At 50.6% G+C, this 16,067-nt stretch overlaps 1 protein-coding gene across 1 annotated transcript in view; it reads right to left on the bottom strand.

The window, feature by feature from the left end:
* SNAP91 (synaptosome associated protein 91) overlaps window positions 1-16,067 on the bottom strand; it is a 62,703-nt gene that overhangs the window by 12,710 nt on the left and 33,926 nt on the right. Inside the window, exons 13-24 of the mRNA XM_064169412.1 lie at window positions 14,767-14,876; window positions 14,028-14,128; window positions 11,190-11,207; window positions 10,877-11,047; window positions 7,532-7,639; window positions 6,772-7,032; window positions 6,484-6,561; window positions 6,308-6,379; window positions 5,764-5,847; window positions 4,857-4,940; window positions 2,060-2,197; window positions 613-762 (exon numbers count right to left, since the gene is read on the bottom strand). Of these exons, the coding sequence (XP_064025482.1) occupies window positions 613-762; window positions 2,060-2,197; window positions 4,857-4,940; window positions 5,764-5,847; window positions 6,308-6,379; window positions 6,484-6,561; window positions 6,772-7,032; window positions 7,532-7,639; window positions 10,877-11,047; window positions 11,190-11,207; window positions 14,028-14,128; window positions 14,767-14,876 (1,375 nt within the window). The remainder of the gene's footprint in view (window positions 1-612; window positions 763-2,059; window positions 2,198-4,856; window positions 4,941-5,763; window positions 5,848-6,307; window positions 6,380-6,483; window positions 6,562-6,771; window positions 7,033-7,531; window positions 7,640-10,876; window positions 11,048-11,189; window positions 11,208-14,027; window positions 14,129-14,766; window positions 14,877-16,067) is intronic.

Here is a 16,067-nt window from a genome sequence, read left to right as displayed (position 1 = left end):
TCCCTCCCCAGCTTTCTTGTAGCTCCTATCAGATAGTGCAAGGCCACAAGAAGGTCACCTGGGAGCCTTCTCCTCTCCAGACTGCACATCCTCAATTCCCTCAGTCTCTTCTCACAGCAGAGCAGCACTCTGATCATGCTTGTGGTCCTTCTCTGGACACTAAGAGCCTGATCTGCCCCTGAATGTGCTTGGGACATTCACTGGTTCCACTCATGCCCACTACAGAGATCCTAATAAGGCACCCAGGGAGGTGGTGGAGTAGCCATCCCTGGAGGTGTTGAAGCCAAGCCTGGCTGGGGCACTTAGTGCCATGGTCTGGTTGCTTGGCCAGGGCTGGGTGCTAGGCTGGGCTGGATGAGCTTGGAGCTCTCTTCCAACCTGTTTGACTCTATGGTCCTATGATTTTGTGTGCCTAATATTTGAGTCAGATCCTGGGCACAAAGAGGGACGGGTGAGGTGCCTTGACTAACAGCTGGCTGAACCAGGTGTTACTCACAGCTATAGCTTCTCTAAGCTTCCAGGGAAACAGGAAGCCATTGGAGCAAGTAAGAGAGAAAGGAAAGAGGAAGACAGCTGCAGTCACACCACCCACACCCAAAATTGGTCACTTACTGCCTACTAAGTTTGCAAGAGACGAATCAAGATCGCTCCCGAGGCCTTTGCTTGCTGCTGAAGCAGTGACTGCTGCTGCAGCTGAAGGTGCTGCAGGCTGACCAGAAGGAGCCATAGTTGGCATGAGAAGATCACCTAAGCCATCAAACACTGCAAGGGAAAGGCAAGTGGGTTAGGGCAGCAGCAGTGCTGAGAGCAACACTCCCTGACACTGCTGCTGCCTCAGCAAGTACAGCACAGACAACCACGCCACGAGTCCTACCAAAACACCATTTGACATTAGGAGTAATGCCAACCAGGGCATGCATGTCACTGAGCTAGACACTGAATGAAGAGCAATCCTGAAAGAGCTGTACCAGGGCCTGGGGGAGGACATGCCTGCAAGGCCCTTCACTGGAAGGTTGGATCCACAGGCACACAGCAGCACTTCCACATGACACCGTTGCTCTTATAGCCGCCCTTAGAGAGCAGCCAGAGGCACACACGTTTGTTGGGAGACATTCATTTCAAAAAGGCTTTTGAGATGCACATCTTCCAGCAAACAGCAATCAGAACTACTGTGGCAAAGGCAGTCTCAGACCTCAACACCTGAAGGCAACAGGAGTCAAAGTCCCGGGGTGTAACTGTCCGCTCGCAAGCAGCAGGGGAGCAGGAAAATCTACTAAGATCAGAAGGAACCAGAACGAACCACACTGACAGAGCTCAAGTCCTCCTCCTCGAGCTCAAGTCACCCAACTCCACAGCTCAGTTTTTGGATCCCTTGAAGCAAAAGCATCTGCTACATCTCATGCCAGTGTTCTATCTTCTGATCTGTGTTCGAGGGACATGCTAATGCAAAGTCAACAGGAAGGGGCAGCATGTGTGCTGGCAAGCAACCAAATCACCAGGCAGCACTACTACTTCAACTAAGCTGGTTTTTTTTCCCCTCTGGTATAGTTGCAAAACTCACCAATTTTAAGTGTGTAGCAAGGACCCAGCGTGGAAAATATAGAATGGAAGAGATACAAACAAAATGATAGCAGTGCTGAACGTTTAAGCTCATAGTCAGGCAAAGAACACGACCTCAGACCCTGCTTTGTGTACCTTTGGGTGCCATGCACGCTCAAGAACAGCTTCAGCAGTAGCAGCAAGATGCCTGGCCCCTATTCTTGATTTTCAGAACAGAGCTTTCCTTGCCTAAGTCCTGATTCATGCAACCAAGCACATGCAAGGACAATGTCCCCACTAGTTTGTCTGGTTGGGTGCTTTAACTGACGTGGGAGAGTACAAACTGCACGCAGGAATCTCTTGGGCACCCACTGGGCTAAACACCACCCTCAGCTCTTCCAGCAGAGATGGAAGAGAGAAATCACTGATCTGGCTTGTGGTAAGAGCCTAAACACAGTGTCAGCAACTCCTGTAACACACAGAACACAGCACATCCACGGGAAGGAGCTCTGTGGCTCACCTGATGCATCGAAGGAAGCGCCAGTCGTCGGAGCTGCCGTCCCAAAAGCTGCATCAAAGTTTGGCTGTAGTAAGCTGCTTTGAGCTGGAGTGACTGGGGATGGTGACGGAGAGGGAGAGATGAAAGAACCTCCAAAGCCTTGAAAAAGCCACAAAAGAGAGGTGTGGATGTTAGTGTCAGTCTCACTGGCTGTGTTTAACAAAAGCTCAGTTTGGAGGAGGCAGAGTGATACACAGCTCTTGCCAGACTGCTGCAAATCACTCCACAAGCATCCTCGGGATGCCAGGCATGACCCAGGGAATTGAGGGATTTGTGAGAGTCACCACTAAACACTTCCAGTGTTTGTTATCTGGACTTCTGCAGAGGTAGCCCAGAGGAGCAGAGAACTCTTCTAGTACCTGCTGCTGTTCCAGGTAAGTAATCCCACAGGCAGAACACAACAGCAACCCATTAATTATGAGGAGAGAGAAAGTGAGAACTAACCTGAGACCAGCACATGACATAGAATCAGAGAATCAAACAGGCTGGAAAAGACCTCCAAGCTCATCCAGTCCAACCTAGCACCCAGCCCTATCCAGTCAACCAGACCATGGCACTAAGTGCTCCATCCAGCCTTTTCTTGAACACCTCCAGGGATGGGGACTCCACCACCTCCCTGGGCAGCCCATTCCAATGCCAATTACTCTCTCTGGCAACAACTTCCTCCTAATATCAAGCCTGAGCCTCCCCCATGCACCAGCCACTTTGGAATCTCAGCTCAGAAGGCAATGTTTTACTCATCCAATTCATCCTTAAAACATCTCAGACCCCTTGTCAAGATGGCTTCAAGCTGCTGTCATCCCCCCCCAACTCCCATACCAAAGCAGGGTCTTCAATCCCATTCTGTGCTCCTGTGCTCCACAACCTCCCTGGGCAACCTGTGCCAGTCTCTCACCACACTCACTGCAAACTTCTTCCTAACATCCACTTTCAATCTCCCCTCTGACACTTCAAACCCATTCCTCCTCCTGCCATGACCAGACCTTGTCAATAGTCCCTCCCCAGCCCTCCTGGAGCCCCCTTCAGATCCTGCAAGGCCACTCCAAGCTCTCCTGGAAGCCTTCTCTTCTGCAGGCTGCAGAGCCCCAACTCTCTCAGCCTGTGCTCATATCACAGCCTGTCCTCAGCTTCTTGCCTGCTGAAAGGCTTAGACTCATAGGATGGGTTGGGTTGGAAGGGATCTTTAAAGGCCATCTAGCCCAACCCTCCTGCACTAAGCAGCAACATCTTCAACTAGACCAGGTTAGAATCACAGAATGGTTTAGGTTGGAAGGGAGCTCAAAGCTCAGCCAGTTCCAACCCTCCACCATAGGCAGAGACACCTCCCACTAGAACAGGTTGCTCAAGGCCTCACCCAGCCTGGTCACAAACACTTCCACGGTTGAAAAACGTCAGCAGCAGTGCTGCTAAAATCAGGCAGTAGGCAAACTCAAGCAGGGCTGGATGCTGCTGCATGGAAAACATCCTACTGCACTTCCTACGTGGGCCAAGAAGAGAGCAGAAAGTGAGCTGAGAGCAGAACGCTTACGGCAATGGTGCGTAGCAAGCACACTCAGAGCACTCAGCACATAACCACCCTGTACAACCCAACGCTGACAAGCCATGAAGGACAAGCCTCAGCCACGAGATGAACTCCAGGCAGCCTTCAGTTCAGCACTGCATTGCACTGCAGGCGACACATCTGCCCTTAGCCAGGCTGAACAAATGCTCAGCAATATGCCGTGGTGCTCACAGGCCAAGATCTACCCCCCCAGAATGCATTAAAAGCCACTTGCAGCTCTTTGGAGTGCATTTGTAAAGGTAACAATGAAACATTTTCTCTTAAATAATCACAGTTTCATTCCAACTGCCTCAGCTCTGCTTGGCTATTTACATTTGTAACACCCCTCTTAGAAGTTAGGTTTGGATTTAATGTGACTCATCAGATTCACAGAGCACACTGCTGCAGTGTAAGCCATCTGGAGCACAATTCCTACTGGAATTTTGGCTTGGTTTACAGATAAGGACACAAAATATTTTGTATTGTACTGTTTGCTTAAGCAGAATTAGCTTCTGCTTAGCAACATCTTCAAACCCTGTCCCCTGATAACAACTCCAAATGAGTAACATGCTTCAGATGAGGCTAAAGCCTTATCTCCTGCCACCAGATCACTGAAGCATAGAATCACAGAAGCACAGAACCAAGCAGGTTGTAAGAGACCTCAAGATCATCCAGCCCAACCTAGCACCCAGCCCTGCCCAATCAACCAGACCATGGCACTAAGTGCCCCAGCCAGGATTGGCTCCAACACCTCCAGCCACAGCCACTCCACCACCTCCCTGGGCAGCCCATTCCAATGCCAATCACTCTCTCTGACAACAACTTCCTCCTAACATCCAGCCTGAACCTGCCCTGGCACAGCTGGAGGCTGTGACCCCTTGTTCTGTTGCTGGCTGCCTGGCAGCAGAGACTGACCCCGACCTGGCTGCAACCTCCTTTCAGGTAGCTGCAGAGAGCAATGAGCTCTGCCCTGAGCCTCCTCTGCTGCAGGCTGCACACCCCCAGCTCCCTCAGCCTCTCCTCAAAGGCCTTGTTCTAGATCCATTGTTTACTTCCATGACCATGCAAAGAACCCATTATTACTAAACATGAAGGCCTGCCTGTGGTGAGATTGCTGAACAGCAATATTAATAACAACATTAACTTCAGAAGAAATCCCACCCCTACCATTCTTGGGTGTGCTTTAAAATCAGAAGGTTTTAAGGAATCCTTTATTACCAGCAAGCAGGTCTGCAGAAGCTGAGGAACTAGAAGCAGCCTGGGTTGTGGGCTGGGGTTCAGGAGCACTACTTCCAAAAGCATCTAAAGGGAATTCCAGAAAGCATCAAGAAAAACAAGGAGTTCAGTATTAATGTCTCAGTTCATCAGCTGGCACAAACAAAACATCCCAAAAGCAGAAGCAGTCATCAGGAGGAGGGAAACGAAAGTGCTTGGCCACCTTCGTCGCTAAGCGGCACCATGGACGCAAAGCTCAGGTGGAAAGGAGAAGGTGCAACAAAGCAGCACTTGAATGAAATCTCTTTTCCAGCTGGGCCTCTTCTCAGAAAGCCCACACAAACCACAGCATTCCAGGGGAGAGGCTGAAGCCCTCTGGAAATGAACGAATCGGATGAGAGCAATCCCAGCCACAACCCTACTGATCCACATCGCATCCTTTTAGAGGTCTATTTCGCCGCTGGCCGAGGATTTGCTGCTTCAGGAATGCTGTGGAAGAGCTGGTTGTGCCCCACCCCGATTTCCACCTCAGCAAACCCAACAGAGCCCCTGTGATTCAGATAACCACTTGGAGAGAAGCCACCCTCAGCACTTCAGCTGCTTTGAGAAACGGAACAGAGAGAAAACAACGCGGCAGGAGAGAGAGGAGCACACAACAGACATTCCTGGGACCTTCATGGAAGAGCCACGCATGCATTGACTGAAGACAGAGTGACAAGGTCATGACAACAGAATGGCCACACTGAGAGGTTCTTTGCAGTTCAAGATGAAGAAGTGGACATGCCAGTCTTAGCTGGAATGCTACACAAACGAGCTGCCAGAAGGGGAAACCTGCAGCTTCGGCCAAGCGCAAAGGTAACGGCAATGAAGTGCTTCAGCTCCAAAGTGGTGAGGAAAGAAGGATACCCACCACCAAACAGGTCAATCACACCTGAAGAGTCCACCTTTGCTGGCGAGGCAGTGGGTAGAGGAGAGGGGGTTGCAAATGCATCCACTTCAGTAAGCATAGGATAAACAATATTTAGTATCAGCAAGGCAACAATGATAGCTAAATATTTGGAAGCCCCATGGGCTCCACCAGTCAGAACCACCACGAGGTTGGTAAACTCAGGTCACACTCTCAAGAACTGCAAATAGGAAGTGTTACATTTCTCAGGGAGCAACTGGAAAGACACAGCATTGCTTATTGAGGACCTCCTTAGGCTTAGAGGAAGGTTTACTTTCCCAGTGGCATGACTTACTCAGCTCCACTCTCAGCCAGCCATGGTTTGCATCCTCAATGACTGCACTTCTTGTGACCAAAGAGTCAAACCCACAGTTCAGAATTTCAGCTTAAAGAGGTCAATTGGCCATAAGTCTGGGTTTTTTTTCCCCTTAACTCTTGGAAAACAAAATAAACCAAAAAAACCCAACCCAGGAAGTCTGCAGGATGGCCTCTGAAGAAAAGCACTCACCAGAGAGGAGATCACCAGTAAGAGAACTCTCAGGCACAGGAGAAGCTCCTTGGGGTGGAGACGAGAAAGCATCTTCCAGAAATGAAAGACAAATTGAGAAGTGAGTATCACCCAGGTCAGTCTACACCAACACACAGCATCAAAGCAGCAGAGCAGGGGAAGAGTTCTCTCTTTACCTGTACCAAAGAGATCTATGCTAGGAGCAGCATCTGGTTTAGGTGCAGCAGGTGCATCAGGAGCAGACTCAAACAAATCTAAGGCCAAGAACACAACAGGTCTTTAACTCACTTTGGAAAAGGCAGGACTGAGAGCAGAGCTTTCAAGCTTTGCACATTGCACTGGGGAGTTAAAAGGCTCTCTGGCGTGAGAGCCTCGCACACAGCAGGCATGCAACAACCACTTGACCCTTTTGTACTCCTGACAGACTCAATCCACCAGAATCAAAGAGTTAAAAACAAAATTACCACCAAAGATATCTAGAGCAGGAGGAGCGGAGGTGGTGGCGGTAGCAGAAGTGGTGGCAGTAGTGGTAGTGGCAGTAGCTGTAGTAGCAGTAGCAGCAGCAGCAGCAACAGCAGCGGCTGGAGAAGGAGTTGTTGCAGGAACTGGAGTGGCTGCACTAGTTGTAGGGGTAACTACAGGAACAGCAGTCTCTGTTGGCTTCATAGCAAAGAGGTCCAGCTCAGGAGCAGCCTCTGCACTACCTTCGGATGGGGCAAAGGGGTCTTGTAAAAAGGAGAGGGGAAATATATGTGTATGCATCCTTAGGACCAGTGAGGGAGGAAGTTCAAGAACAAAGCAACTACAGGCAAGGCACACACTGCAAACACAGGCACGTACACAGAGGAGGGCAGGCTAACATCCACTCCACTTATCTAGACATGTTACTCATGTTTTTCCAAAAGAGAGCTTGGCTGAAAGGCTGAGCAGTCAAGTTACGACAGGGAAGAACTGGCACAGGCCCTTTCAGACAGAAAGAGGGCAACAGAGACCAGCTAGGCCAGCAGCTTACTGCTGGCAAAACTCTGCCCTTCCACACAGGCCCCAGAGTGCCTGGGGGCTCAGCAACAGGCAGGCTGGGCAGGCATGCTCTTCAGCCTAAGGCGTGTTTGGACCAACTGCAAACAGCAGAGAATTTCAGAAAAACACACTGCCATGTAGTTTAGACAAACCAGGAACCCCAAACCAGCAAAACAGGAGACCATCCAAGGACAGAAAACCCACCATTTCCAGAGCATGCATCAAGAGCTGCTGCTACAGGGGTTGGGGTAGCTGGTGCTGCTGCCCCTTCAGCTGCTGCAGGGGCTTCCCCAGGAGAAGCTGCAAAGGCATCTTGGGTGCAGTTTAAGAACAGAAAAGGGAAAAGAAACAAAACAAGGAGGATAAAGAGAAGAAAAATACAGTAAAAGAGGCGAGTTAAATTGCACAAGTAGAGTCCCTTACACAAGCTGAATGTGCTACTCTGACAGCAGGACAAGTCATGCAGCACGCAACGCTCTGCCTCGCCCCAGCCCCACACGAAAGCCGCTTCTAGGCAGGGTATGAAGGTGGAGCTGCTCAGGTTTCCCCCCAGGGAGCAGAGTGAGTGCAAGAGGCAGCATTGCTCTCTCTGTATAAGGGTCCAGAGCAGCATGCTCATGTTCTACCCACAGTGGACTCGTGAGGGAACAGCAGGAAGTTGGTGCTAAGGAGGACGCTAAGAACTGGCACGCTCCATAGAACAGCTTCGTTTTGGTGAGCGTGGCTGGTTGGGTGTTCTTCATGAGCTCAACAATCACACAATGGGTTAGGTTGGAAGGGACCTCAAAGCTCATCCAATTCCAACCCCCCTGTGCCATGGGCAGGGACACCTCTCACTAGAACAGGTCGCTCAAGGCCTCATCCAACCTGACCTTGAACAGTCCCAGGGAGGGAGGCGCAGCTGGGAATTTATTTGCTTTGCTGCAAATAATGATCCAAATCTTTTGCATTTTCCATGTCTGGGTTTAGAGCCAAAAGGGTCATGCAGCATTGGAAAAAGGGAACTTAGGTTGTTTCTCAACAGCATTCCAACTGGATCTTTCTGAAGCCATAACCTGATGACAGATCAAGAATGCTCATCTAAACTACCACCACACAGCTTGCCTCTCCTTCCTTCAGCATCACCTCTAGGCCAACCAGTCAAGTCATGGAGTCACAGAATCAGCCATGGGGAGGGGGAAAACCGGCTTAGGGGTTGGGAAGAATGACTTGCTCATGAGTTTGCTTTGACTTTGTTTGGGGAGTTCTGTTTGCTTGATCTCTTTGCCACGTACACAGTGGCCAGCTTCAATTTCAAGGGATGAACTTTCACAGCATCATTCCGAGGCTTTTAAACCACCACCCTGTAGCTCTTGGTTCTAGGAAGCAGTCCTCATGCACAGTGCCATTAGGACTAGCCTCACAGGCAAGCATTTTCTTCACACACACCAAAGAAAAGACTGTGCAATGAAGATGCAACATTTCAAGATGCCCATAAAGGCTACTTTTCTACTGCTACAAAGTCAGCAAGGGAATAACAGAGCAAAACCAAACCGCAACACAAAAATCTCCTGGGGTGTGCTGCAATTGCACTGTCAAACCAGTACACACAACAACAAAAAAAAGCTTCACATGCTTTCATTTGTCAATTTTAAAATGAAAAGGACCATTTTAAAACTAACTTTGTGCCAGTTAATCTAAAAAGCCCGAGGAGAGCATGCACTGAACCTGCCAGCAACAGGGATGAAAGCCAACTCATCTCGTACAGGAGAACTACAATGAGTTAGTGGCAACACAAAAATAAAGGCCTGCTAATAAGCCATTTCAAATCTAATTCTACTTTTCATGTTGCAGGGTTCAACAACAAAACTGGATGGCAGTTGTCCAAGTCATTAAAAAAAACAGAGAGAATCATAAGTAGTCAAACATCACAGCCTGGTACTGTACACCGGCCACCAGCACTGCACTGCAGAGTCTGAAACTGTACCCCTGGGAATATGCTGCACAGACACAATCACAGCATCACAGAATGTCAGGGGCTGGAGGGAACCTCCAAAGCTTATCCAGTCCAACCCCCCTGCCACAGCAGCAGCACCCAGAGCAGATCACACAGAACACATCCAGGCAGCTCTGGAATAGCTCCAGAGAGGGAGACTCCACAGCCCCCCTGGGCAGCCTCTGCCAGGCTTCTGCAACTCTCACAGGGAAAAAAAATCCTCCTCATGTTTAAATGAAACTTCCTCTGCCTCAAATCTCACCCAGTGCCCCTTGTGCTGGCACTGTGGCACTGGGCATCATCCAGCAGAGCCTGGCTCCACTCACCTTTACATCCTTCTAACCATTGATGAGGTCCCCCCTCAGTCTCCTCCTCTGCCAGCAGCACAGCTCCAGCTCCCTCAGGCTCTCCTCATAGCAGAGCTGTTCCATTCCCTTCAGCATCTCTGTGGCTCTGTGCTGGACTCTCTCCAGCAGTTCTGTGTCCCTCTTGAACTGAGGGGCTCAGAACTGGTCACAGTACTCCAGATGTGGCCTCAGCAGGGCAGAGTAGAGGGGCAGAAGAACCTCTCTTGACCTACACTCACCACAGCCCTTTTAACCCACCCCAGAATGGCATTGCCCCTCCTGGCCCCCAGAGCACATTGCTGGCTCATGCTCAACCTCCAGGACCTACAAATCCTTTTCCCCTTTGCTGCCTTCCAACAACTCAGTCCCCAAGCTATGCTGATCCCTGGGGCTGTTCTTTCCCAGGTGCCAGACTCCACACTTGTTCAATTCCTCCCTGCCCACTCCTCCAGCCTGTCCCATTGTCTCTGAGTGGCAGCACAGCCTTCTGGTGTGGCAGCCACTGCACCCAGTTTGGTGCCATCAGCAAACTTGCTGACAGTGCCCTCTGTGCCCTCAGCCAGGTCATGTGGTCCTGCCTAGATCTTCCCTGACACAGCTTGAGGCTGTGTCCCCTTGTTCTGTCACTGAGTGTCTGGCAGCACAGCCCAACCCCACCTGGCTACAGCCTTCCTTCAGGTAGTTGTAGACAGCAATGAGCCCTGAGCCTCCTCTTCTGCAGGCTGCACATCCCCAGCTCTCCTCAGAGGAGGAAAATAGAGTCATTCTAGCTGTCTTGCCACTCCACTTACAGGCAAGAGCCAAAAGAAACCCAGCACAGCTCAAGTGTTCCATGTAGTGAAGGGGTTGCCTCGCCCACATTCTTCTACTATGAAAGCACAACTGCTTTTCTTTGTGAGTGTAGTAGTGTGCACAGCTATTGAACAACACCTGCTGCCCCCAGTGTGCACCTGACAGCTGATGGTCCCAGCTGGGCACTGAGAGGGTAGCTCAGTCCTAACTGCACACAGGTTCTCATTTTGATTCATATGAAGAGGAGTATCAGCCAAAAGCAGAGCAAACAGAGGCGGTTGGACAGTTTATGCTCCTGTTTCCCCTAGCACCCAACACACAGGGCACCTCTGGGACAGCTGGTTAAGCTGGAAGCCTGGTTACAAGAGCTGAACTCTGTATTGCTTCATCTACCTTGCAAGCTGGGTGTAGAGCACTAAGAGCAACCAAACTAACCTCCAAAGAGATCCACTTCAGCAGCAGCAGCAGGGGCAGCTGTAGTTGCAGGGGTGGCAGCAGAAGTAGTTGCAGTGTCAGTAGTTGCAGCAGTAGTCGCACTGGGCTCTGGGGCAAACGGGTCTGCAAGCTGTGGCTCAGAGGTGACAGCAGACAGTGCAGCCAGATTATCTGTATGCAGTCACACAGTGAAGAGCAGACAGCAAAAGGTAAGAAGAGGCAGAGAGGCCACAACCGCTCAGCTATAGAGTTGGAGCTCTTGGTAAGGAGTCTTTAGCATCCAAAAGTGTTATAAATCAGAACTCATACTCACCCTCTCCTCCCAAGAGGTCTAGTGATTGTCCATCAAAGTGACAGCAGAATAAAGAAACAGACCAATTAGAACTGCCAGACCAGAGACCTTCATCAAACACCTCCACTCCCCAGGGGCTATGCCTGGGTTAAACAACCTCTGCGCTGGCTTACCGACAGTCAGGAGGTTAACTGCTACATGGCACAGCTCATTCTGTTTAACAGCTCTAAGCAAAACAAAACCAGTACAGAAGTTTCATGTATTTACCAAGCTCTTTAATCACCTAATCAGCAAGATTTTCAAATACTGGTAGTAGTTATCAACTGTTGCACACAGATGGCTTTCTCTTCTTAAACTGTAACAGGCAGAACCAGGGGTTGACAGGAAGGGCTCTTAACTTTCACTCCTCCCAGGGTAAAGCCAGAAACCCCTTGTTCAGAAGTCCAGTTCACCACTTTAATAGTACCTTCTTGCACTTGGCTTAGTGGTGTGATAGGAAGCAGGCCAGAAGCAGGCAGACTTCTTTGAAGAAGTTTCCAGAGCTAAGAACCTCCAAGGACACTGAAATTTGAATTGCAAGTTCCTTCCTGGATCTAACTGAACACAGATGAAGCACACATGGGAGGAGTGAGCCCCAGTGAAGGCAGTGTTCACATGCAAGTGCAGTGAACAGGCAAAGCTGAAGCTTACTGAAAGCAGTGAAATCAGCAGAACATCACTGGAATGAGCAGGACCTACTCAGACACCAACGAGAATCTCCAGGTAATTCTGTTCAGTTGTCACTATTTTCTAGACCAAAGCAAGCAGAGAGCAGCCAGAAGCAACATTAGAGTCACTAACAGTAGACAGGACTCAGCTGGGATGGGATCCATCCATCAGCCTTAGAAGTCCTCACACAGCTGGCACTCAGGCCAGGCTGCTCTTGCAGAGCACTGCTTGCAAATGCAGCATCACTGCAGGACACAGCACACAGAATCATAGAATCCAGCAGGCTGGAAGAGAGCTCCAAGCTCAGCCAGCCCAACCTAGCACCCAGCCCTGCCCAATCAACCAGACCATGGCACTAAGTGCCCCAGCCAGGCTTGGCTTCAACACCTCCAGGCACGGTGACTCCACCATCTCCCTGGGCAGCCCATCTCAAATGTTTGTGCTCCAGCACTTGGCAATGACAAAGCAAGGCAAAGAGGATGCAACAAAACTACCCTGCAGAACAGTTCATGCCAGGCACCCTGGAAGAGATGAGTCTCTGAGTCTTCTGGGTAAAACTATACAGTTGACTCAGTAACAGTGACACTGCTGCACGAACAAACACTGCACAGACTCAACAGCACTTAGCCAGAACATGGCCTAGGTGGCAGCTGGAGCTGTCCTCTCATAATGAAGTAGCTGCAAAACAACTAAAGCTAAGAAGGGAACCAGGAGCTGCAGCAGCATCCACAGCAGCCAGCATGACTCAGTGCAGCATTCCTGCCGTGAGAGGGCTGAGGAGTTCACTAAGCTGCCACACAGAGGAAGATCTCTTCAGATTACAACTCTGTGTACCTTAAATCACATCTGCTGTCCTAATGCCTTGTCCTCACAGGACTGAAGTGAGCACTGCCTACATTTGGGTCCTCTTCACACCACCAGCTGCTTGCAACAACAGCCTCAGCTCGCCACACAGCTCAGACGTCAGAGACCTGCTCAGGTTTTCTGTCTGAAAGCAGTTAGCCTTCTGCTTTTATTTTCACATTAGTACTCTTAAGCAGGCAAGGAAGATTTTACTAAAACATGGTAAAAGATGACAAAAGTAATCACTAATTTGCCACCACTGGCTCTGGAGGCATTTTTGTTTGAGAAAGTATCTTTGACTTCCTTCCTGCTGACTTGCAGGCTTTGGTACACTGACAGAAGAGTCCATTTCTGCCCTCACCTTGCCAACAAGCACATGAGCAGCTCTGCTTCCTCTGTTCTAAAGCATCCACCCTACCTGTTCACCTTCAGCCATCCCCTTCCTGCTCACTTTTTAGTCACAGAATCACAGAATGTGAGGGGCTGGAAGGGACCTCCAAAGCTCATCCAGTCCAACCCCCCTGCCACAGCAGCAGCACCCAGAGCAGAGCACACAGGAACACATCCAGGCAGCTCTGGAATAGCTCCAGAGAGGGAGACTCCACAGCCCCCCTGGGCAGCCTCGTCCAGGCTTCTGTCACCCTCACAGGGAAAAAATTCCTCCTCAGGTTCACATGGAAGCTCCTGTGCCTCAGCTCCCACCCACTGTCCCTTGTGCTGGCACTGGCATCACCCAGCAGAGCCTGGCTCCAGCCTCCTGCCACTCACCTGCACATCTTTATTAACATTAATCAGGTCACTCCTTAATCTCCTCCTCTCCAAGCCTCAGCTCCCTCAGGTTCTCCTCATAAGGAAGATGTTCAACTTCCTTAATCAGCTTTGTGGCTCTGCATTGGACTCTCTCAAGCAGCTCCCTGAGGACCTTCTTGAGCTGAAGGGCTCAGAACTGGACACAATACTCCAGATGCAGCCCTAGCAGGGCAGAGTAGAGGGGCAGGAGAACCTCCCTCGTTCTGCTACCCACAGCCCTTCTAACCCACCCCAGAATGGCACTGGCCTTCCTGGCCCCCGGAGCACACTGCTGGCTCCCCCCAGCTGTGCAGCCTTGCTAAGCAGCTTAGACTACGATGCAGATCCTTGGACAAAGGAGCAGCCTTGCGCTGGGCAGGGATGCCTGACTGCCAGGTGGGCAGGAGCCTGGGAGCCAGCTGGGCACATCCTGTGCTAGCAGAGAGAGAGGCAGGTGTCAGCCGAGGCAGGCAAGGAGACGGAGGGTGCAAGCAGGCATGCTGACTGAAGCTGCTCTACCTCCCCACGAAGTGGCTCCAGCAGCAGCTGCTGGAGCTGCCTGCCCACTAGCAGCAAAATCTGGCTGAAGATCCAGGAGATCGCTGGATGGTTTGGAAGAGCTGCCAGAGAAGGGAGGAGAGAGGTTAAGTGTTGGAGGAATTTGTCTATTGCCATCGAGTTCTTCCCCAAAACAACTCATGACTGGAATGCAGGAGCTACCCTTGCCTTGGGGCACGGATCAAGAGAGAGGCACCGAGCAGTGGCCACAAACACCTCTGCAGCTCTAAGTGCCAAGGGTACACACAAATCCCGGGATGAGACCTTGACTTACACACACAAATCCAAGCATGAGACCTTTACTTACATATACATCCCAGGATGAAACCTTTGATCCCATTCTGTGCTCCACAACCTCCCTGGGCAACCTGTGCCAGTCTCTCACCACCCTCACTGCAAACAACTTCTTCCTAACATCTAGCTTGAATCTCCCCTCTGCCAGTTTTAACCCATTCCTCCTCATCCTGCCATGACAAGACCTTGTCAATAGTCCCTCCCCAGCCCTCCTGGAGCCCCCTTCAGATCCTGCAAGGCCACTCCAAGCTCTCCTGGAAGCCTTCTCTTCTGCAGGCTGCACAGCCCCAACTCTCTCAGCCTGTGCTCAGAGCAGAGGTCTTGCAGGCAAGTCTGCTGCTGTGAGTTTAGCAACTACACCCAGCTCAGGAACTCAGAATACATTTGTTGTTTGTTTGTAACATACCTGACTGGAGCAGCTGTAGATGAAGTTGCAAAAAGATCAACGGGAGGAGATGTATCAATAGTTTTTGCTGGAGTAGAGCTAGGAGATGTAACAGTTGTAGCTGGGGAAGACTGCAGAGATATTGTGAATACACATTCAATACAGCAGCATTTCACAGAATCACAGAACCAACCAGGTTGGAAGAGAGCTCCAAGCTCACCCAGCCCAACCTAGCACCCAGCCATGCCCAACCAACCAGACCATGGCACTAAGTGCCCCAGCCAGGCTTGGCTTCAACACCTCCAGGCACGGCCACTCCACCACCTCCCTGGGCAGCACATTCCAGTGCCAATCACTCTCTCTGCCAACAACTTCCTCCTAACATCCAGCCTGAGCCTCCCCTGGCACAACTTGAGGCTGTGTCCCCTTCTTTTGTTGCAGCTTGCCTGGCAGCAGAGCCCAACCCCAGCTGTCTACAGCCTCCCTGGCTCCAGAGGAGATGCCTATTGGAAGCACTGAGAATGCCTGCAGGCAGCAGTCTCATATCAGCTTCAGTCCCAACATCGAGGCAACTAACTCAGAACCTGTGAGCTGGAGCTGCCTTTTCCCTGCTCTTTCAAATCCTCACTAGGATAACTAACAGTCCCTACGTGTCAAAAGGTCCTCGGTGAGCTCCAGGAAAGAGAGTATGCTCCCCAGAAAACTCCCTGCCCTTGGCTTTAACTCCATGCTGAAGATGGGAGAAAAAAAGCATTTTACAGAATCACAGGGTCACAGGATCATAGAATCAGTCAAGGTTGGAAGGGGCCACAAGGATCACCCAGCTCCAACCCCCCTGCCTTGGGCTGGCACACCTCACACTAGAGCAGGCTGTCCAGAGCCTCAATTTTGGTCAGTTTGCTTCTCCATCTGTCAGAATTCTGTCCCTTTTTTTTGCTCACAGCATTGAATTTGTGCCTCAGTAGCTTAACAACAGATAGGGTAGGAGCAGATGAGTTATTAGAGGCTAAGTGTGTTTGCAAACCCTCAGCCTGAAGTGGCATTCAAGAGCCATCGACAAGGCTAATGGTTAAATCCTTGGGAAGAGAGAACAGAGAGGGCCCAGGCAATGACTTTGCTGCATGAGCACCTCCAGTTCTGGATAAAGATACTTTAAGTACAGCAAGGACAAGCACCCAGGAGAGTACACTACAGCTCTTCTCTGCACTTGGAGGCTCAAGTTACCTTGAGGAGTCAATTAAATCCTGAAAGATACTAGGAGCTACCTTACAGCACCTCACCTGATAGGGAGATCCTGTTCCCAAGAACAAAACCAAGGCTAC

This window comes from Pogoniulus pusillus, chromosome 31 (assembly GCF_015220805.1).
Source record: "Pogoniulus pusillus isolate bPogPus1 chromosome 31, bPogPus1.pri, whole genome shotgun sequence".
Lineage (NCBI taxonomy): Eukaryota > Metazoa > Chordata > Aves > Piciformes > Lybiidae > Pogoniulus > Pogoniulus pusillus.
Note: the sequence above shows the minus strand (reverse complement) of the source record. Positions and strands in the feature narration are given on the sequence as shown.